The following is a 23,324-nucleotide window of genomic DNA, read 5'->3' as shown; positions in this document are numbered from 1 at the left end:
CGTTCATCAGTTCTTACCCGAGTTCTTTGATCATCTTTATGATCATTACCTTAAACTCTCTGTCGGATAGATTGCTGATCTCTACTTCACTTAGTTTTTGTCCTGGGGTTTTCATCTTATTCCTTCCCCATGGTCCTCTATCACCTAATTTTGCCTAATTTTCAGTTTTCATTTCTGTGCATTTGGTAGGTTGGTTACATTTCCTGATCTTGGAGAAGTTGCCTTTTGCAGGAGATGTCCTATACATCCCAGCTGCACACTTCCCTCTGGTCACCAGAGCTGTATGCTTTAGGGGTGTCCCCTATGTGAGCTATGTGGCTCCTTGTGTTTTGGTGAGCTGACTGCTGAGGGCAGTCTTGTAGGTATGGTCGGCCCCTGGTCTGGTTGGTGGTGAGCCCCTGCTTTATGCCCAGGCTGCCAGCTACGGTTGGAGGGGTCAGGTCACAAGGCAGCTGGCTGTGGAACCCTGGGTGGTCTCGGGGCTAGTGCTGGCTCCCTGGTGGGCAGAGCCAGGTTCTGGGGTGTGTGTTTGCAGGGTTCCCAGATCCAGTGTCAGCCTGCTGGTGGATTGGGCCAGTTCCTGACACAGCTGGCTGCAGCTTCTGGGGTGTCCCAAAGCTAGTCCTGGTCGGAAGGTGGGTGGGGCTGACTGAGGAGTCCAGAACTCTCAGAGCTGGTGTCAGCCTGCTGGTGGTGGGTTGAGGACCCAGGGGTCCTGGAGTTTGTGCCAGCCTGCCTGTATGTTGGCTGGGTCCCGACAAGTCAGGGTGTGGTGCTGAAGTGGTTCTGCAGTGGGTGTCCACCTGCTGGTGGGTGAAGCCAGGTCCTGGTGCTAGTTCTGTACCCTGTTGTGTGGACCAGGTCCCGAGCCTCTGGCTGCAGGGCTCGGTGTCCCAGAGTCTGTGTCAGGACACTAGTTGGTGGGGTCAAAGCTCAGGGGGACCTAGGGCTGGTGCTGCCCCACTTCTGAGTCTCCCCTCCTGCACCCCATGTCACCCCGCTTCTGAGTCTCCCCTCCTGCACTCCATGTCCCCCCACTGCTGGGTCCCCCCTGCAACCCGGTACCCCACCTTCTGAGTCTCCCCTCCTGCACCCCATGTCCCCCCAGGTCTGAGTCACCCCACCTTCACCCCTTGTCCCCCCAGTTCTGAGTGTGCACCCTATGTGCCCCACTTCTGAATCTCCCCTCCTGCACCCCAGGTCCCCCCACTTCTGAGTCTCCCCTCCTGCACCCTCTGTCCCCCCACTACTGAGTCTCCCCTCCTGTACCCCATGTCCCCCCACTTCTGAGTCTGCACCCCATGTGCCCCACTTCTGAGTCTCCCCTCCTGCACCCCATGTCCCCCTACTTCTGGGTCTCCCCTCCTGCACCCCATGTCCCCCCACTTCTGAGTCACCCCAACTTCACCCCTTGTCCCCCCAGTTCTGAGTCTCCCCTCCTGCACCCCATGTCCCCCTACTGCTGCCGTGTCCCCCCTCCTGCACCCCAGGCACCCCAGTTCTTACTCTGTCTTCACCTAGCTGATTCATTCCCCTGCCTCAGTTAATCTACTGTTGATTGCTCGTAGTGTATTTTTCATTTCAGTTGTATACATTCTTCACCTGTGTTTGGTTTCTCCTTTATATTTTCTAACTCCGTGTTAAAACCTTGAAATTTCTTACTCCGTTCATCAGTTCTTACCCGAGTTCTTTGATCATCTTTATGATCATTACCTTAAACTCTCTGTCGGATAGATTGCCGATCTCTACTTCACTTAGTTTTTGTCCTGGGGTTTTCATCTTATTCCTTCCCCATGGTCCTCTATCACCTAATTTTGCCTAATTTTCAGTTTTCATTTCTGTGCATTTGGTAGGTTGGTTACATTTCCTGATCTTGGAGAAGTTGCCTTTTGCAGGAGATGTCCTATACATCCCAGCTGCACACTTCCCTCTGGTCACCAGAGCTGTATGCTTTAGGGGTGTCCCCTATGTGAGCTATGTGGCTCCTTGTGTTTTGGTGAGCTGACTGCTGAGGGCAGTCTTGTAGGTATGGTCGGCCCCTGGTCTGGTTGGTGGTGAGCCCCTGCTTTATGCCCAGGCTGCCAGCTACGGTTGGAGTGGTCAGGTCACAAGGCAGCTGGCTGTGGAACCCTGGGTGGTCTCGGGGCTAGTGCTGGCTCCCTGGTGGGCAGAGCCAGGTTCTGGGGTGTGTGTTTGCAGGGTTCCCAGATCCAGTGTCAGCCTGCTGGTGGATTGGGCCAGTTCCTGACACAGCTGGCTGCAGCTTCTGGGGTGTCCCAAAGCTAGTCCTGGTCGGAAGGTGGGTGGGGCTGACTGAGGAGTCCAGAACTCTCAGAGCTGGTGTCAGCCTGCTGGTGGTGGGTTGAGGACCCAGGGGTCCTGGAGTTTGTGCCAGCCTGCCTGTATGTTGGCTGGGTCCCGACAAGTCAGGGTGTGGTGCTGAAGTGGTTCTGCAGTGGGTGTCCACCTGCTGGTGGGTGAAGCCAGGTCCTGGTGCTAGTTCTGTACCCTGTTGTGTGGACCAGGTCCCGAGCCTCTGGCTGCAGGGCTCGGTGTCCCAGAGTCTGTGTCAGGACACTAGTTGGTGGGGTCAAAGCTCAGGGGGACCTAGGGCTGGTGCTGCCCCACTTCTGAGTCTCCCCTCCTGCACCCCATGTCACCCCGCTTCTGAGTCTCCCCTCCTGCACTCCATGTCCCCCCACTGCTGGGTCCCCCTGCAACCCGGTACCCCACCTTCTGAGTCTCCCCTCCTGCACCCCATGTCCCCCCAGGTCTGAGTCACCCCACCTTCACCCCTTGTCCCCCCAGTTCTGAGTGTGCACCCTATGTGCCCCACTTCTGAATCTCCCCTCCTGCACCCCAGGTCCCCCCACTTCTGAGTCTCCCCTCCTGCACCCCATGTCCCCCCACTTCTGAGTCTGCACCCCATGTGCCCCACTTCTGAGTCTCCCCTCCTGCACCCCATGTCCCCCTACTTCTGGGTCTCCCCTCCTGCACCCCATGTCCCCCCACTTCTGAGTCACCCCAACTTCACCCCTTGTCCCCCCAGTTCTGAGTCTCCCCTCCTGCACCCCATGTCCCCCTACTGCTGCTGTGTCCCCCCTCCTGCACCCCAGGCACCCCAGTTCTTACTCTGTCTTCACCTAGCTGATTCATTCCCCTGCCTCAGTTAATCTACTGTTGATTGCTCGTAGTGTATTTTTCATTTCAGTTGTATACATTCTTCACCTGTGTTTGGTTTCTCCTTTATATTTTCTAACTCCGTGTTAAAACCTTGAAATTTCTTGCTCCGTTCATCAGTTCTTACCCGAGTTCTTTGATCATCTTTATGATCATTACCTTAAACTCTCTGTCGGATAGATTGCCGATCTCTACTTCACTTAGTTTTTGTCCTGGGGTTTTCATCTTATTCCTTCCCCATGGTCCTCTATCACCTAATTTTGCCTAATTTTCAGTTTTCATTTCTGTGCATTTGGTAGGTTGGTTACATTTCCTGATCTTGGAGAAGTTGCCTTTTGCAGGAGATGTCCTATACATCCCAGCTGCACACTTCCCTCTGGTCACCAGAGCTGTATGCTTTAGGGGTGTCCCCTATGTGAGCTATGTGGCTCCTTGTGTTTTGGTGAGCTGACTGCTGAGGGCAGTCTTGTAGGTATGGTCGGCCCCTGGTCTGGTTGGTGGTGAGCCCCTGCTTTATGCCCAGGCTGCCAGCTACGGTTGGAGGGGTCAGGTCACAAGGCAGCTGGCTGTGGAACCCTGGGTGGTCTCGGGGCTAGTGCTGGCTCCCTGGTGGGCAGAGCCAGGTTCTGGGGTGTGTGTTTGCAGGGTTCCCAGATCCAGTGTCAGCCTGCTGGTGGATTGGGCCAGTTCCTGACACAGCTGGCTGCAGCTTCTGGGGTGTCCCAAAGCTAGTCCTGGTCGGAAGGTGGGTGGGGCTGACTGAGGAGTCCAGAACTCTCAGAGCTGGTGTCAGCCTGCTGGTGGTGGGTTGAGGACCCAGGGGTCCTGGAGTTTGTGCCAGCCTGCCTGTATGTTGGCTGGGTCCCGACAAGTCAGGGTGTGGTGCTGAAGTGGTTCTGCAGTGGGTGTCCACCTGCTGGTGGGTGAAGCCAGGTCCTGGTGCTAGTTCTGTACCCTGTTGTGTGGACCAGGTCCCGAGCCTCTGGCTGCAGGGCTCGGTGTCCCAGAGTCTGTGTCAGGACACTAGTTGGTGGGGTCAAAGCTCAGGGGGACCTAGGGCTGGTGCTGCCCCACTTCTGAGTCTCCCCTCCTGCACCCCATGTCACCCCGCTTCTGAGTCTCCCCTCCTGCACTCCATGTCCCCCCACTGCTGGGTCCCCCTGCAACCCGGTACCCCACCTTCTGAGTCTCCCCTCCTGCACCCCATGTCCCCCCAGGTCTGAGTCACCCCACCTTCACCCCTTGTCCCCCAGTTCTGAGTGTGCACCCTATGTGCCCCACTTCTGAATCTCCCCTCCTGCACCCCAGGTCCCCCCACTTCTGAGTCTCCCCTCCTGCACCCCATGTCCCCCCACTTCTGAGTCTGCACCCCATGTGCCCCACTTCTGAGTCTCCCCTCCTGCACCCCATGTCCCCCTACTTCTGGGTCTCCCCTCCTGCACCCCATGTCCCCCCACTTCTGAGTCACCCCAACTTCACCCCTTGTCCCCCCAGTTCTGAGTCTCCCCTCCTGCACCCCATGTCCCCCTACTGCTGCCTTGTCCCCCCTCCTGCACCCCAGGCACCCCAGTTCTTACTCTGTCTTCACCTAGCTGATTCATTCCCCTGCCTCAGTTAATCTACTGTTGATTGCTCGTAGTGTATTTTTCATTTCAGTTGAATACATTCTTCACCTGTGTTTGGTTTCTCCTTTATATTTTCTAACTCCGTGTTAAAACCTTGAAATTTCTTGCTCCGTTCATCAGTTCTTACCCGAGTTCTTTGATCATCTTTATGATCATTACCTTAAACTCTCTGTCGGATAGATTGCCGATCTCTACTTCACTTAGTTTTTGTCCTGGGGTTTTCATCTTATTCCTTCCCCATGGTCCTCTATCACCTAATTTTGCCTAATTTTCAGTTTTCATTTCTGTGCATTTGGTAGGTTGGTTACATTTCCTGATCTTGGAGAAGTTGCCTTTTGCAGGAGATGTCCTATACATCCCAGCTGCACACTTCCCTCTGGTCACCAGAGCTGTATGCTTTAGGGGTGTCCCCTATGTGAGCTATGTGGCTCCTTGTGTTTTGGTGAGCTGACTGCTGAGGGCAGTCTTGTAGGTATGGTCGGCCCCTGGTCTGGTTGGTGGTGAGCCCCTGCTTTATGCCCAGGCTGCCAGCTACGGTTGGAGGGGTCAGGTCACAAGGCAGCTGGCTGTGGAACCCTGGGTGGTCTCGGGGCTAGTGCTGGCTCCCTGGTGGGCAGAGCCAGGTTCTGGGGTGTGTGTTTGCAGGGTTCCCAGATCCAGTGTCAGCCTGCTGGTGGATTGGGCCAGTTCCTGACACAGCTGGCTGCAGCTTCTGGGGTGTCCCAAAGCTAGTCCTGGTCGGAAGGTGGGTGGGGCTGACTGAGGAGTCCAGAACTCTCAGAGCTGGTGTCAGCCTGCTGGTGGTGGGTTGAGGACCCAGGGGTCCTGGAGTTTGTGCCAGCCTGCCTGTATGTTGGCTGGGTCCCGACAAGTCAGGGTGTGGTGCTGAAGTGGTTCTGCAGTGGGTGTCCACCTGCTGGTGGGTGAAGCCAGGTCCTGGTGCTAGTTCTGTACCCTGTTGTGTGGACCAGGTCCCGAGCCTCTGGCTGCAGGGCTCGGTGTCCCAGAGTCTGTGTCAGGACACTAGTTGGTGGGGTCAAAGCTCAGGGGGACCTAGGGCTGGTGCTGCCCCACTTCTGAGTCTCCCCTCCTGCACCCCATGTCACCCCGCTTCTGAGTCTCCCCTCCTGCACTCCATGTCCCCCCACTGCTGGGTCCCCCCTGCAACCCGGTACCCCACCTTCTGAGTCTCCCCTCCTGCACCCCATGTCCCCCCAGGTCTGAGTCACCCCACCTTCACCCCTTGTCCCCCAGTTCTGAGTGTGCACCCTATGTGCCCCACTTCTGAATCTCCCCTCCTGCACCCCAGGTCCCCCCACTTCTGAGTCTCCCCTCCTGCACCCTCTGTCCCCCCACTACTGAGTCTCCCCTCCTGTACCCCATGTCCCCCCACTTCTGAGTCTGCACCCCATGTGCCCCACTTCTGAGTCTCCCCTCCTGCACCCCATGTCCCCCTACTTCTGGGTCTCCCCTCCTGCACCCCATGTCCCCCCACTTCTGAGTCACCCCAACTTCACCCCTTGTCCCCCCAGTTCTGAGTCTCCCCTCCTGCACCCCATGTCCCCCTACTGCTGCCGTGTCCCCCCTCCTGCACCCCAGGCACCCCAGTTCTTACTCTGTCTTCACCTAGCTGATTCATTCCCCTGCCTCAGTTAATCTACTGTTGATTGCTCGTAGTGTATTTTTCATTTCAGTTGAATACATTCTTCACCTGTGTTTGGTTTCTCCTTTATATTTTCTAACTCCGTGTTAAAACCTTGAAATTTCTTGCTCCGTTCATCAGTTCTTACCCGAGTTCTTTGATCATCTTTATGATCATTACCTTAAACTCTCTGTCGGATAGATTGCCGATCTCTACTTCACTTAGTTTTTGTCCTGGGGTTTTCATCTTATTCCTTCCCCATGGTCCTCTATCACCTAATTTTGCCTAATTTTCAGTTTTCATTTCTGTGCATTTGGTAGGTTGGTTACATTTCCTGATCTTGGAGAAGTTGCCTTTTGCAGGAGATGTCCTATACATCCCAGCTGCACACTTCCCTCTGGTCACCAGAGCTGTATGCTTTAGGGGTGTCCCCTATGTGAGCTATGTGGCTCCTTGTGTTTTGGTGAGCTGACTGCTGAGGGCAGTCTTGTAGGTATGGTCGGCCCCTGGTCTGGTTGGTGGTGAGCCCCTGCTTTATGCCCAGGCTGCCAGCTACGGTTGGAGGGGTCAGGTCACAAGGCAGCTGGCTGTGGAACCCTGGGTGGTCTCGGGGCTAGTGCTGGCTCCCTGGTGGGCAGAGCCAGGTTCTGGGGTGTGTGTTTGCAGGGTTCCCAGATCCAGTGTCAGCCTGCTGGTGGATTGGGCCAGTTCCTGACACAGCTGGCTGCAGCTTCTGGGGTGTCCCAAAGCTAGTCCTGGTCGGAAGGTGGGTGGGGCTGACTGAGGAGTCCAGAACTCTCAGAGCTGGTGTCAGCCTGCTGGTGGTGGGTTGAGGACCCAGGGGTCCTGGAGTTTGTGCCAGCCTGCCTGTATGTTGGCTGGGTCCCGACAAGTCAGGATGTGGTGCTGAAGTGGTTCTGCAGTGGGTGTCCACCTGCTGGTGGGTGAAGCCAGGTCCTGGTGCTAGTTCTGTACCCTGTTGTGTGGACCAGGTCCCGAGCCTCTGGCTGCAGGGCTCGGTGTCCCAGAGTCTGTGTCAGGACACTAGTTGGTGGGGTCAAAGCTCAGGGGGACCTAGGGCTGGTGCTGCCCCACTTCTGAGTCTCCCCTCCTGCACCCCATGTCACCCCGCTTCTGAGTCTCCCCTCCTGCACTCCATGTCCCCCCACTGCTGGGTCCCCCCTGCAACCCGGTACCCCACCTTCTGAGTCTCCCCTCCTGCACCCCATGTCCCCCCAGGTCTGAGTCACCCCACCTTCACCCCTTGTCCCCCAGTTCTGAGTGTGCACCCTATGTGCCCCACTTCTGAATCTCCCCTCCTGCACCCCAGGTCCCCCCACTTCTGAGTCTCCCCTCCTGCACCCTCTGTCCCCCCACTACTGAGTCTCCCCTCCTGTACCCCATGTCCCCCCACTTCTGAGTCTGCACCCCATGTGCCCCACTTCTGAGTCTCCCCTCCTGCACCCCATGTCCCCCTACTTCTGGGTCTCCCCTCCTGCACCCCATGTCCCCCCACTTCTGAGTCACCCCAACTTCACCCCTTGTCCCCCCAGTTCTGAGTCTCCCCTCCTGCACCCCATGTCCCCCTACTGCTGCCGTGTCCCCCCTCCTGCACCCCAGGCACCCCAGTTCTTACTCTGTCTTCACCTAGCTGATTCATTCCCCTGCCTCAGTTAATCTACTGTTGATTGCTCGTAGTGTATTTTTCATTTCAGTTGAATACATTCTTCACCTGTGTTTGGTTTCTCCTTTATATTTTCTAACTCCGTGTTAAAACCTTGAAATTTCTTGCTCCGTTCATCAGTTCTTACCCGAGTTCTTTGATCATCTTTATGATCATTACCTTAAACTCTCTGTCGGATAGATTGCCGATCTCTACTTCACTTAGTTTTTGTCCTGGGGTTTTCATCTTATTCCTTCCCCATGGTCCTCTATCACCTAATTTTGCCTAATTTTCAGTTTTCATTTCTGTGCATTTGGTAGGTTGGTTACATTTCCTGATCTTGGAGAAGTTGCCTTTTGCAGGAGATGTCCTATACATCCCAGCTGCACACTTCCCTCTGGTCACCAGAGCTGTATGCTTTAGGGGTGTCCCCTATGTGAGCTATGTGGCTCCTTGTGTTTTGGTGAGCTGACTGCTGAGGGCAGTCTTGTAGGTATGGTCGGCCCCTGGTCTGGTTGGTGGTGAGCCCCTGCTTTATGCCCAGGCTGCCAGCTACGGTTGGAGGGGTCAGGTCACAAGGCAGCTGGCTGTGGAACCCTGGGTGGTCTCGGGGCTAGTGCTGGCTCCCTGGTGGGCAGAGCCAGGTTCTGGGGTGTGCGTTTGCAGGGTTCCCAGATCCAGTGTCAGCCTGCTGGTGGATTGGGCCAGTTCCTGACACAGCTGGCTGCAGCTTCTGGGGTGTCCCAAAGCTAGTCCTGGTCGGAAGGTGGGTGGGGCTGACTGAGGAGTCCAGAACTCTCAGAGCTGGTGTCAGCCTGCTGGTGGTGGGTTGAGGACCCAGGGGTCCTGGAGTTTGTGCCAGCCTGCCTGTATGTTGGCTGGGTCCCGACAAGTCAGGGTGTGGTGCTGAAGTGGTTCTGCAGTGGGTGTCCACCTGCTGGTGGGTGAAGCCAGGTCCTGGTGCTAGTTCTGTACCCTGTTGTGTGGACCAGGTCCCGAGCCTCTGGCTGCAGGGCTCGGTGTCCCAGAGTCTGTGTCAGGACACTAGTTGGTGGGGTCAAAGCTCAGGGGGACCTAGGGCTGGTGCTGCCCCACTTCTGAGTCTCCCCTCCTGCACCCCATGTCACCCCGCTTCTGAGTCTCCCCTCCTGCACTCCATGTCCCCCCACTGCTGGGTCCCCCCTGCAACCCGGTACCCCACCTTCTGAGTCTCCCCTCCTGCACCCCATGTCCCCCCAGGTCTGAGTCACCCCACCTTCACCCCTTGTCCCCCCAGTTCTGAGTGTGCACCCTATGTGCCCCACTTCTGAATCTCCCCTCCTGCACCCCAGGTCCCCCCACTTCTGAGTCTCCCCTCCTGCACCCTCTGTCCCCCCACTACTGAGTCTCCCCTCCTGTACCCCATGTCCCCCCACTTCTGAGTCTGCACCCCATGTGCCCCACTTCTGAGTCTCCCCTCCTGCACCCCATGTCCCCCTACTTCTGGGTCTCCCCTCCTGCACCCCATGTCCCCCCACTTCTGAGTCACCCCAACTTCACCCCTTGTCCCCCCAGTTCTGAGTCTCCCCTCCTGCACCCCATGTCCCCCTACTGCTGCCGTGTCCCCCCTCCTGCACCCCAGGCACCCCAGTTCTTACTCTGTCTTCACCTAGCTGATTCATTCCCCTGCCTCAGTTAATCTACTGTTGATTGCTCGTAGTGTATTTTTCATTTCAGTTGAATACATTCTTCACCTGTGTTTGGTTTCTCCTTTATATTTTCTAACTCCGTGTTAAAACCTTGAAATTTCTTGCTCCGTTCATCAGTTCTTACCCGAGTTCTTTGATCATCTTTATGATCATTACCTTAAACTCTCTGTCGGATAGATTGCCGATCTCTACTTCACTTAGTTTTTGTCCTGGGGTTTTCATCTTATTCCTTCCCCATGGTCCTCTATCACCTAATTTTGCCTAATTTTCAGTTTTCATTTCTGTGCATTTGGTAGGTTGGTTACATTTCCTGATCTTGGAGAAGTTGCCTTTTGCAGGAGATGTCCTATACATCCCAGCTGCACACTTCCCTCTGGTCACCAGAGCTGTATGCTTTAGGGGTGTCCCCTATGTGAGCTATGTGGCTCCTTGTGTTTTGGTGAGCTGACTGCTGAGGGCAGTCTTGTAGGTATGGTCGGCCCCTGGTCTGGTTGGTGGTGAGCCCCTGCTTTATGCCCAGGCTGCCAGCTACGGTTGGAGGGGTCAGGTCACAAGGCAGCTGGCTGTGGAACCCTGGGTGGTCTCGGGGCTAGTGCTGGCTCCCTGGTGGGCAGAGCCAGGTTCTGGGGTGTGTGTTTGCAGGGTTCCCAGATCCAGTGTCAGCCTGCTGGTGGATTGGGCCAGTTCCTGACACAGCTGGCTGCAGCTTCTGGGGTGTCCCAAAGCTAGTCCTGGTCGGAAGGTGGGTGGGGCTGACTGAGGAGTCCAGAACTCTCAGAGCTGGTGTCAGCCTGCTGGTGGTGGGTTGAGGACCCAGGGGTCCTGGAGTTTGTGCCAGCCTGCCTGTATGTTGGCTGGGTCCCGACAAGTCAGGGTGTGGTGCTGAAGTGGTTCTGCAGTGGGTGTCCACCTGCTGGTGGGTGAAGCCAGGTCCTGGTGCTAGTTCTGTACCCTGTTGTGTGGACCAGGTCCCGAGCCTCTGGCTGCAGGGCTCGGTGTCCCAGAGTCTGTGTCAGGACACTAGTTGGTGGGGTCAAAGCTCAGGGGGACCTAGGGCTGGTGCTGCCCCACTTCTGAGTCTCCCCTCCTGCACCCCATGTCACCCCGCTTCTGAGTCTCCCCTCCTGCACTCCATGTCCCCCCACTGCTGGGTCCCCCCTGCAACCCGGTACCCCACCTTCTGAGTCTCCCCTCCTGCACCCCATGTCCCCCCAGGTCTGAGTCACCCCACCTTCACCCCTTGTCCCCCAGTTCTGAGTGTGCACCCTATGTGCCCCACATCTGAATCTCCCCTCCTGCACCCCAGGTCCCCCCACTTCTGAGTCTCCCCTCCTGCACCCCATGTCCCCCTACTTCTGGGTCTCCCCTCCTGTACCCCATGTCCCCCCACTTCTGAGTCACCCCAACTTCACCCCTTGTCCCCCCAGTTCTGAGTCTCCCCTCCTGCACCCCATGTCCCCCTACTGCTGCTGTGTCCCCCCTCCTGCACCCCAGGCACCCCAGTTCTTACTCTGTCTTCACCTAGCTGATTCATTCCCCTGCCTCAGTTAATCTACTGTTGATTGCTCGTAGTGTATTTTTCATTTCAGTTGTATACATTCTTCACCTGTGTTTGGTTTCTCCTTTATATTTTCTAACTCCGTGTTAAAACCTTGAAATTTCTTGCTCCGTTCATCAGTTCTTACCCGAGTTCTTTGATCATCTTTATGATCATTACCTTAAACTCTCTGTCGGATAGATTGCCGATCTCTACTTCACTTAGTTTTTGTCCTGGGGTTTTCATCTTATTCCTTCCCCATGGTCCTCTATCACCTAATTTTGCCTAATTTTCAGTTTTCATTTCTGTGCATTTGGTAGGTTGGTTACATTTCCTGATCTTGGAGAAGTTGCCTTTTGCAGGAGATGTCCTATACATCCCAGCTGCACACTTCCCTCTGGTCACCAGAGCTGTATGCTTTAGGGGTGTCCCCTATGTGAGCTATGTGGCTCCTTGTGTTTTGGTGAGCTGACTGCTGAGGGCAGTCTTGTAGGTATGGTCGGCCCCTGGTCTGGTTGGTGGTGAGCCCCTGCTTTATGCCCAGGCTGCCAGCTACGGTTGGAGGGGTCAGGTCACAAGGCAGCTGGCTGTGGAACCCTGGGTGGTCTCGGGGCTAGTGCTGGCTCCCTGGTGGGCAGAGCCAGGTTCTGGGGTGTGCGTTTGCAGGGTTCCCAGATCCAGTGTCAGCCTGCTGGTGGATTGGGCCAGTTCCTGACACAGCTGGCTGCAGCTTCTGGGGTGTCCCAAAGCTAGTCCTGGTCGGAAGGTGGGTGGGGCTGACTGAGGAGTCCAGAACTCTCAGAGCTGGTGTCAGCCTGCTGGTGGTGGGTTGAGGACCCAGGGGTCCTGGAGTTTGTGCCAGCCTGCCTGTATGTTGGCTGGGTCCCGACAAGTCAGGGTGTGGTGCTGAAGTGGTTCTGCAGTGGGTGTCCACCTGCTGGTGGGTGAAGCCAGGTCCTGGTGCTAGTTCTGTACCCTGTTGTGTGGACCAGGTCCCGAGCCTCTGGCTGCAGGGCTCGGTGTCCCAGAGTCTGTGTCAGGACACTAGTTGGTGGGGTCAAAGCTCAGGGGGACCTAGGGCTGGTGCTGCCCCACTTCTGAGTCTCCCCTCCTGCACTCCATGTCCCCACACTGCTGGGTCCCCTCTCCTGCATCCCATATCCCCCCACTGCTGGGTCCCTCCTCCTATACCCCATGTCCCCTCACTTCTGTCTCCCCTCCTGTACCCCAGGCCCCCCACTACTGCGTCCACCCTCCCACACCCCCTGTCCCCCCTCTGCTGGATCCCTTTCACTGCTTGTTCCCTTCTCCTGCACCCCATGTCCCCCCTCTGCTGGGTCCTGCCTTCTGCATCCTGGGCCCCCACTTCTGAGTCCCCCCTCCTGCAACCCAGGCCCCTACTTCTGTGTCCCTCTTTCTGCATCCCAGGATCCCACTTATGAGTCTCGCTTCCTGTACCCCATGTCCCCTCACTGCTGTGTCCCCCCTTCACTCCTTGTCCCCCCATTGCTGGGTCCCCCTTCCTGCACCCCTGGTGCTCCACCTCTTCTCCCTTCCTGCACCCCACGGCCCCCACTGCTCTGTCGCCCCTCCTGCACCCTATGTCCCCCCACTGCTGTGTCCCCTCTCCTGTACCCCATGTCCCCCACTCCTGGGTCCCCCTTCCTACACCCCAGGGCCCCTACTTCTGAGTCTCCTCTCTTGTACTCCATGTGTCCCCACTGCTGGGTTACCCCTCTCACACCCCAGATCCCCTGCTTCTGAGTCTCCCCTCCCACACCCCATGTCCCACCACTGCTGGATCCCCCCTCCTGCACGCCATGTCCCCCAACTTCTGAGAATCCTCTCCTGCCCCCCTTGTACCCCCACTGATGTTTCCTCCATTCTGCATGCCATGTCCCCCTACTTCTTAGTCTCCCCTTCTGCACCCCATGTCCCCACTGCTGGGTCCGCATCCTATACCCCAGGCCCCCTAATTCTCAAGTCTCTCATCCTGAACCCCATGTCCCTTGCTGTTGGGTCCCTCCTCTTGCACCCAATGCCCCCCACTTTTCAGTCTCCCCTCCTGCACTCTGTGTTCCCCCACTGGTGGGTCCCCCCTCCTGCACTCCAGGCCCCCCATTTCTGAGTGTCCCCTCCTGCACCCCATGTCTCCCCACTGCTGGGTCCCCCTCCTGCACCCCAGGTGCCCCTTCTGATTGTCCCCTCCTGCACCCCATGTCGCCCCACTGCTGGGTCACCCCTCCTCCATCCCATATACCCCCACTACTGGGTTCCCCCTCCTGCACCTCATGTCCCCCCACTTGTTAATCTCCCCTCTTGCACCCCATGTTCCCCACTTCTTAGTCTGCATTGACCACATCCATGCAGGTTCCCTCTGACCGTGTGCCCACCTTGGTTCAGGCTCTCCATAGCTCGCTGGTGCTGTTGAAGGAGAGCAATAGCTACCCTGAGTTTTGTGTCCCCATTTATGTGGTGCCCGCCACCATTAGCAACAACATCCCAGGCACAGACCTGAGCGTGGGCTGTGACACCTTCCTGAATGTGGTCATGGAGGTAAGAGCTTCTCTGTTTCCCTTCGTGGTTTGTTTCTTTGCTGCAAGAAGACAGCCCATCAGGTGGAACCCGTAGGGTCTGTTTTTCCCCCTCCAGGAGAAACGGAAGGGGGACCCCATCCGATCTTCCAGGACAAATGAACCCAGTTTACCATCAGCTCAAGTTTGCGTCACTTCACACCCAGCTTCTCTGTCTCTGGGTCGGAGAGGTCAGCCTCCCCGTGCTGACTAAAAATAGGCTGTTCCATGGGTGCTCTGGGTGATCCCTGTTCCTGCACCCCCTGGACCAGAGGCCTGAGGTGCCTCCCACTGTGGTGAGGCTGCTGCCTGGTCCCCAGGTGACGAGCTGGCTGCGTGGTCCACTGGAGGAGACGGAACATGGAGCAGGTTGGGGCGGGGGAGTCCAGCGGACTACGGGCCATGGGGAGGAGACGCCCTTCCTTGTGGTGTGAGGGCACTGCCCTCGGGGGCTTCACCTGCAGCCCCTCCCCTCCGCATCCAAGTGGGGGTCCAGCAGCTCAGGTGTCACCCGCGCTCTGTCTGCGGGGCCAGCGCCTCCGAGCCCCGCCCACCCGGCTTCTGCTCTGGGGAGTGTCCTGCCCCATCGAGACCCCACCCCCGCAGAGGTTCAGAGCCCCCTGTGCTGAAGGGTTCTCGCGCTCAGCTGGGCACAGACCCCTGGAAATGAGCAGTTCAGTGCAGGCTCTGACTGCAAGGTGGGGAGGCCGTCACCAGGATCTCCACCGTCCAGGCCGACGGGCACGTCTGGGGCATTCTGCTCCCCAAGATGGGGGCTCTGTGGGCCCAACACGTAGCCTCTCCACTTCCATCAGGTAGCACATTGGGCTTTATGTTTACAACACCCATATGGCAAAATGTGAGCAGTTCTGGGACTTGGAATAACTTGAGGATTTTCCTACAGTGGAGAATTCCCGGGGATTTTTCTTGGGGAATCCTCTGTCCCCACCAGAGGGCGCCAGCGCTGGACGAGAGGGGATGTTCCCGCAGTGGCCATGGAGTCAGGGCTGGTCCGCGCCGGGCAGGGGCGTCGGCCCTCCTGGATGCCCTCCTCTCACCCCAGAAATCAGAGCCAGCCGGCCCTGTACCACCCACCAGGGACTGGGGGGCACGGTCCTGCAGCCTCTTCCGTGCCAGCCCTGCTCTCAGCAATTGGATGAGACGCTGCCGGGACGGCTTGCTATTTTTAGATCAAGTGAACTCAAGTCTCAGACACAACCTGGGTGAATGAGAGAGTTGACAGGGGTTTAAGCGCCTGCCTCCCCGGGGCTCCCAGCTGCCCAGGCCGGGTCAGCTGCCAGGCGCCCGCGGTGGCTCCCTCTTCACCGTCCCCGAGTCGGGGCCAAGACGCAGGTACTTGCCTCAGAGGAGAGGGGCTTTGCCGTCAGGTGGTTACAGTGCTGCTCTCTGCGATAGTGACAGTGACTCTCCGCCTTCAGTGTCAGGATGGGTCAGGAAAGGAACCCACATGACCTGCAGCTTGGGAGGGGCCTGTGCACCCCCCAGCCCTGAATTCCTCTGAGACAAAGACCAGGCAGGAAGGTTTAAGTGCTCGAAGGCCACGTAAAGGAGCCCGTGGAAACCCTCCCGCCCCCTGTGACCCCTGCACTGCCGGGAACCCACATCCCCGCCTAAGTACCGGGAAGACAAGATGGGTCGCGTTGATGCGATTTCTTCTTCCTATCTTGGCTCCTGGAGAACACAGAGCTGCCCACCGGCTGAAGCGCGCACTGAATTTTGATTAAATCAATCTAACTATTTGGGGAGGGTGACGATCCATCAAACACATTGAAAGTATAGTAAGGAATAGATGGAAGGGAGCCTGTGTTTGTTCATCAAAACGCTCCTTCTCGTTTAACCCAAAGCACTGGAGTGAGGACCTCCACATGGGTGGTGTTATACTTTGGTGCACAAACCTCTTTTCCCCGAAACGTGACCCCTGGTCTCCCAAGCCCCCACCCCCCATTTAAGATTTCATTCTGGACTCAGAGCTGTTCGGACTGATTTAGGGAACCCTGTACGGTTACCCGTGACTGGTTGATGGATGGGGCAGGATGCTGCCTGCTTTTCTTTCTTTCATTGTCAGACACTTACTGAGCACTGACTGTGTGATTCCCGTCTTCATGGGATTTGCAGTCTAGCGAGGAAGGCACCCCACCCCCGAATCAGAGAATTACTGAGTTGCAGAAACCTGTGCTGTGGTGACTCCTGTGGAGAGAGGCCTCGAGGTGTCACCAGAGCCCCTGGCAGAGGGGACCTGCAGTCCTGGCGACCATGCATCCTGAATTTCATTCCCACATAAGGGCTCAGTCTCAGGTTCTAGGCACGAGGCCCTGGGTGTCTTTGGGGGCCGCAGTCCAGCCCCAACGAGCAGGCTGTGAGAGGCCCCTGGGGCAGGCGGCAGGGGAGACTGGTGTGATGCTCCTGAAGGGCTGAGCGAGGCCAGATCCAGACACGAGCGTGTGTGGTGGACAGACCAGGGCAGGGGTCTTGCAGGCTCCCCCGAGAGAGGACGGTGGCTGGACGGGTTTCTGTGTCCCCGAGGGCCCGGTGCAGGCGTTTCCTTGGGGTGGGGGCGTGGGGGGGACGACCATCTGCGTATCGGCGAGTCTTCTGGGGGCAGGTCTAGAACCATCGTCTGGCTCTGGGGAGAGATGCCCCACGGGAAGTAGTCCAGGGATAGACTGAGGACAGCCAGGTCCAAGCGTCCACGGGGCTTTCCAGGAGAAAATAAAGCAAGGGATTTGCCCACTGCCCGAGCCCGACAAGCCCGGCAGCGCAGCCCCGCGAGGCCGCGGGCAGAGGGCGCAGGGGCCCCAGCGCACCGACCGAGGTCAGGGCCGGGCTGTAGGATGATGTCCCACGTGGCCTGACCGTGTCCTTCTGTGCAGACGTGTGACCGCATCAAGCAGTCGGCCAGCGGGACCAAGCGCCGCGTCTTCATCATCGAGACCATGGGGGGCTACTGCGGCTACCTGGCCAACATGGGGGCGCTGGCTGCCGGCGCCGATGCCGCCTACATCTTCGAGGAGCCTTTCGACATCCGGGACCTGCAGGTACGCGGACACAGGGCTGGGGGCGCTGCCGCCTGATGGGTCGACAGAGGCGTTGGTGATGCGCCAGGTTCGGGCACCCGCCGCCCCCCCCCTCCCGTTCTCTGACGGCGCTCACGCCAGTGACGCGTTAGGGCTCTGTCCGCGGTGACAGGGTAACAGCAGGAACAGACACATTTCAGGGCACCTGCTGCTCTTTAACCCCATCTTGTAAGTTTCTGTCTCTTACACTCTTGTCTACGAAGCAGTTATCGCCCTTCCTGGGAAGGCCCCACACCCACAGGGATGCGGACGTGTTCAGGGGGCCCGGTGCTTTGCCGGCTGATGGCTACGGATGTCCAGGCTGTGGGGTACACACAAGGCCAGAGCTCGGGTGTCCCTGTGGGGCTGAGTGGGGCGAAATGTGCAGCAGCTGGAGGACAGCACCTCTGCCCAGAGGAGCCCCTCGTTCCCTGGGACCGCAGGACATCATGAGGGCTGCCCGGCGCCCACCGGGGAGGCTTGACCAGGCAGGGACGCAGCAAAGTAGGTGTTTTCAGCTAAAACCAGGACAGGAAATACACTCACTACCTGCAGCGTGCTTCTTTCTAAAAATGTTTGCTTTTGTGTCACTCTCTCCCTTTCTTGCACATTTCCTTTCTCAAGACACAACAGTCCTTCCTTAGAAAATTTGTGCACCGATTTGAGTCTCTAGGTTTCTCCTGGCCTGAAAATGCTTGGTAGGCAGTTTTACGAGTTTCTGTATAAAGTCAGGTAATAGGTATTTTCCTCTGAGATAGAAAACACTGTCATGGAAATGGATCAGGAGCCGTGGAGGAAAGTAGCAGCTCTAGGCGAGTACATGGAATACACACACTGATGTGTTCAAGGGAAACCGTTCATCTGGGCAAGCGTCTCCCATGGACGCCATGCGTGGCACTGACTCAGTGACACCCCCCTCCCCCTGCCGTGGCCGTGGGCTGCTGGGTTACAGGTTCCCTGGCGTTTGTCACTAGCTGATACGTCACGCGTCTGCTGTCCTCTCTGCTACGAGGTGAACTCGGAGCAGCTGCCCCGACTTCCCCGCTGCCACTGTCACAGGGCCGGACAGTACCCGGCACACAGTAGGCGCTTAATGAAAGTGTCCTAAGGGAACAACACTCTTTCCTAGTCCAACGTGGAGCACCTGACGGAGAAGATGAAGACCACCATCCAGAGGGGACTCGTGCTCAGGTAAGGGGCCTCTGGCTGCCCCCAGCTGCGCCCCGGCTGCTCAGAAAGAACCCGCTTCACCTAACCCACCGCGAGCAGCCACTTCTCTGCACAATATCGCTCTGAATCCTGGAGAAATGAGTGGAGTCACTGTGCTGCTTTGTGTTCAGAATTGCAGGCATTTAAATCATTGGACGGTGATTTTTAAAAATTCATTTTTGCTGTGTAGTCAGTTTTCTTGTTTAAGATTCTGCAAGTCATTTCTTTAAGCCACTGACCTTAATAGAGAAGGCCATGTGCAGCGGCGGGCAGGATGGGAGCGAGCTGCCATGTCTTTCAGGAACGAGAGCTGCAGTGAAAACTACACCACCGACTTCATCTACCAGCTCTACTCAGAGGAGGGCAAGGGGGTGTTCGACTGCAGGAAGAACGTGCTGGGTCACATGCAGCAGGTGGGCCGTGGGCTAGGGAGGCGGCCAGATGCTTGTGACTTTTCTCAGATGGGTATCCTACTTTAGCCATTTTGGAAAAGAATGTGTATTCATGGGTAAATTCCAAGATGATTAAAATCAACATCTGAACTGTGTTATTGTTACACCAGATATCACCAGCCTCAGGAATCCTTTCCACTGTTTGTGATATCTGGGCAGATGGGCTTTTTAAGGAAAACCATCCACTTTCATATAAATAGTGACACCAGTTGAGTGGATAGACATTCAAATTAAGTACTTGATCCAGTTTCAGGCCTTGTTACCCATTTAAATTGGAATCTCAGACAGATGATACTTCTTTGAGATTTCCATCAAATTGGAGCGATTTGGGAAAAATCTTGGGGTACACATATAAATGCACCCAGACGACAAGGCAGGTGGTGGGTGTGGAGGGACCCGGTCCCCTGACAGCAGGCCTGTCCATCACCACCACTCAGTCCTGTGTCTTAGGAACTTGTAGCTCAGGGCCCATTAATGCACTGAATCCCCTGAAACTACGTAATGGACTGGTGGGCGTGTGTGCGCCTTTGTGAAAGCGAGCCCACAGAGTTGATCAGATTCTTAAAGGAACCGTGACCACCCCTCCCCACCCCCGTAACCTACCCCAAAACAAGGTTAAGGAATCCTGCTAAAGATTCTAAAATAACAGAGATGTTCCGTGACCTGTTGGTTGATTAAAAGCCTCCTCCTTCGGGGAAGCACTGAGATGCCTGATGGGCTGGGCTTTGGCTGCAGGAGTTATGGGGTTTGTTTTGGTTTGTTTGGTCCCAGCCATATACAAGGAGATAGAAATATGCAACAAAACCCCCCCAAAACCCATATTTACAAATTTGAGTCTCTCAGAAATGTGATGTGAATTTTGTTAAATAGTCATTTTAATTTCTATTCCATTTTAAAAAACTAACAGCCAGAAAGGTGTCGCTGTGTAACTAACATTCAGGTAATTCTAACCACCAACAGGGTGGGGCGCCTTCTCCATTTGATAGAAACTTTGGAACCAAAATCTCCGCCAGAGCCATGCAGTGGATCAGCACGAAGCTGAAGGAGCCGGCGGGGAGAGGTACCAAGTGGGCAGCAGGGCGGCCGCAGCGCTGGGGGGGCCGTGCTCTGGGCCCCCGTTTCTCCCTGGCTTCCACCCAGCCTTGGACTGCATGGGACAGAATCAGCTCTCACTCAACTCTGTGGCTGCTGCTTAAGACTCAGGCTATAATTAGGAATAAAAGTAATTAATGAAACAAAATGCTCATTACTGAGGGAGGCGTTCCAGTCACGTGGCAACATCTGTCTTCCTTTAATGGAAAACTGCCAGCTCGTGAGTGTAAGGTCAGATCTTAACAAAGGGCACCGTGAAACAGAGGAAAGCTTCAAGGGAGCTTCATTAGGGAGCGCTCCCGGGCGAGGTTCACTGGTCCGAGAGAAAGGGGCCCGAGAAGTCCGCACCCGGGCGAGAGTTGGGCAAGACTTTATAGGGGAAGAAGGGAAAGGCGTGTGCAGGGTATTCCTTATTTGGTGGTCTTTTGGGGTATCCTGGGGGACCGTTAGTCCCGCCCCTCGAAAGGCGGGAAGGCTGGGCCAGGTTCAAAGTCCCCAGGTCAGTTCCTGGAACTGGGTGGTCCGGAATGTCTCCAGGGCAGTTTCTGGAACTGGGTGGTCCGGAGAATGTCGGTCTGATGCAACCTGTGAATCTGATTGTGTTCCCCTGCCTCGGGCCAGTTGGCCTTACAGTGAGGGCTCTGCTAGCAAGACCCCAGATGGGAGCTTTCCTGGCTGTGTTTCTTTGCCTCGTGGACGCTCTGAACTGGCTTTTACTTAAGATACTTGGCTTCTTCATTGATTCCTTATGGCCTCTCTTTTTGGAGAAAATGACGGAGGATGGGGAGGTGCCTGGACTATGTCCTCCTTGGTGGGTCCTCCCTCCATGTTTGACTCCATCCTGTCCCACTGGCAGCAACCTCGTGATTTGGTGATGTCATTCCCCGGCTCTCCTTCAGGGTTTGACCTCGTAGGATTAAACCTTCCAAGGCTCTGGTTTTGTGGTTTAGGTGAGAGAAGCACAGAGTGTGTTTCCCTGTAGGGCCTCTGGATCCTGCCCTGACCCTGGGCCGGGTTCTCCAGACCAGTCTCACCCACCCCAGGCTCGCCTCCAGGACAAGATCCCCTCCCTCCCTGGGCCACACCCGATGGATCCGTCACCTTTGAAGTATTGCTGTGATGCTGGGTGGGACTTGGGTGGGACTGAGACAGGGCCCCCCCCCACCCCCACCCCCCCACCGTGGCTGTAAGTGGCTAAACCTCTAGGTTATGAGGGAAATGCCAGGACCTTCCTGCCTATGGATCATTCTTGTTTATTCTGTTACTGCTTCATGTTATCCGATGATTTCTTGTTTTGTCTATATCATCTTAGGATTTAAAAATATTTTGATTTTAGAGGAATTTTTAATATTTTATAAGGAAGTCCGTATTTTATATTGTTAAAGTCACATGTTGCAGACGTGTGTCTCCCATTTGTGGCAAACCCTGTCATTTTCTGCAAGGTTATCTTTTAATGAGGCGCTCTTAATTTTTTTAACATTCATTTTATTTTTAATTTTTTTGGCCACACTGGGTCTTAGCTGCGGCACATGGGATCTCTCGTTGTGGCATGCGGGCTTCTCTCTAGTTGTGGCGTGTGGGTTCCAGGGTGCGTGGGCTGTAGTTTGCGGCACGCGGCACAAGCTTGGAAGTTGTGGCACCTGGGCTTAGCTGCCCTGTGGCGTGTGGGAACCTAGTTCCCCAACCAGGGATCGAACCCATGTCCCCTGCATTGGAAGGCGGATTCTCTACCACTGGACCACCAGGGAAATCCCAAGTGCTCTTAATCTTAATGTACCCAATTTTTTTAACTTTGTCCTTGAAAATTTGAGCTTTTTGTGTTACTAAAATATTCACCTTTTACATTTAGCTGTCTAATCCACTTGAACTGATATGCAGTTTAAGGTGTAATATTTTCCGTGTGTACAGTTATTTGAGTGCCAGTCATTGAAAAATCCATTTTTTTCCCCTACCCTGCAGTATAAACTCCATCATAGACCAGGTATCCAAAAACTTAAGGCACTATTTTTGGATTGTTAGGTTGATGTTTTGGCATTCAGTTACTTATCTGTGCCAATGTTCCAGTTTTGTGAACAATTACTAATATCTAGTAGGGCAAGTCCTACCTGGGCCTTCTTCCAGTTTTGGCTATTCCTGGCCCTTCGTGTCAAGGTCCATCAATTCTGTTGGATTTTTTGTTTTGGGGGTGGTGGTGGTTACATTTAAATAATAAATCATTTGGAGGAAGAACTGACATTTTTAAAGTATTGAACTTCTAACTCATGAACATTTAATCTCCATATATTTAGGCCTTTTGTTATCTTATTAAAGCATTGTTTTACATAAAGATCTTGCATATCTTTTGATAAGTTTATTCCTGACTTAGTGATTTTAAAAATAAATTATTGTATGGGACTTCCCTGGTGGTGCAGTGGTTAAGAATCCCCCTACCAACGCAGGGGACACGGGTTCAATCCCTGGTCTGGGAAGTTCCCACATGCTGCGGAGCAACTAAGCCTGTGCACCACGACTACTGAGCCCGTGCGCCTACAGCCTTGTGCTTGGCAACAACAGAAGCCACCGCAATGAGAAGCCCACGTGCCACAACAAAGAGTAGCCCCCGCTCACCACAACTAGGGAAAGCCTGCGAGCAGCAATGAAGACCCAATGCAGCCAAAAATAAATAAATTTATTAAAAATATATATTATTGCAAATGGTATTAGTTTCTTATAGCTGGTGTACAGAAACAACTCATTTTTGTACACTGATTTTTGCAATCTGTAACTTTCTACACACTCAATTCTAGTAATTTGTAGTTTTTTGGTTCTTATTATCCACACATATGGCATCTGTATACAACCTTTTAGTTTTTTCCTTGATACTTTTTGTGGGTGTTTGTGTTCCCTCCAGAGAAATCCTGACATAGTGACAGCAGAACTCCTGTCTTGTTCTCGACCCTAATGGCACAAGGAACGCCTTCAATGTTTCATGACTGAGAATTCTTACTAATATTTAACTGAAGTCTTTCTTTCTGCAACTTACTATTTGCTGATGGTCTTTGATAGTTACTGGATACCTCTGATGTTCATTAAGTAGTTTTTCAGTTGGGAAGGCTATGATAATAACACTTGCGTCGAATGAGACGGTCACTTGAACTTCCTTCAGCTGACTTGCTAGTGCTAAGGCCACCTCGCCTTCCTGGGGTGCGCCCGACACCCCCGGCTGTGGCATGCTCTTCTCATTGCAGGCTGGCCCCATCCGCTCTGTCCCTGTCCATTGTGGTGGGGGTGGGCAGCCTTGTTCTAGCGTCTAAGAGGCTGGGGTGGGGGGATTCCCCGGGCAGAGCATTTCTAAGGCAAGTTTTGTTTTGATTTTTGGATGTTTGCTAAACCTCTACCTGCATCCCAGCTCTGCTTTCTGTGCAGGGAAAGCAGACAGCTGAATTTCTTCAGTGTTTATAGACCTGCTGGTGTTTGTTCCTTGAATCTGTCTTTTATCTTCCACGAAGTTCTAAATTTATCTAAATTTTCAGAAAATTTAGCATGAAAATCTTTGTAATACCCTCTTCTTTTCAGTGCCCGCAGCACTTCGTCCTCCCCTCACTCCAGA

At 55.1% G+C, this 23,324-nt stretch overlaps 1 protein-coding gene across 3 annotated transcripts in view; it reads left to right on the top strand.

Moving 5' to 3' along the window:
• Nucleotides 1-23,324, top strand: part of PFKP (phosphofructokinase, platelet) — a 132,795-nt gene that overhangs the window by 108,364 nt on the left and 1,107 nt on the right. For all 3 annotated transcript variants that reach the window (XR_009541880.1, XR_009541879.1, XM_060156350.1), the window contains exons 17-20: nt 16,800-16,964; nt 18,112-18,173; nt 18,493-18,604; nt 19,604-19,703. Coding sequence is in view for 1 of the 3 variants with exons in the window: in XM_060156350.1 (XP_060012333.1) it covers nt 16,800-16,964; nt 18,112-18,173; nt 18,493-18,604; nt 19,604-19,703 (439 nt within the window). In the remaining 2 variants the exon portion in view is untranslated. The remainder of the gene's footprint in view (nt 1-16,799; nt 16,965-18,111; nt 18,174-18,492; nt 18,605-19,603; nt 19,704-23,324) is intronic.

This window comes from Lagenorhynchus albirostris, chromosome 1 (assembly GCF_949774975.1).
Source record: "Lagenorhynchus albirostris chromosome 1, mLagAlb1.1, whole genome shotgun sequence".
NCBI lineage: Eukaryota > Metazoa > Chordata > Mammalia > Artiodactyla > Delphinidae > Lagenorhynchus > Lagenorhynchus albirostris.
Note: the sequence above shows the minus strand (reverse complement) of the source record. Positions and strands in the feature narration are given on the sequence as shown.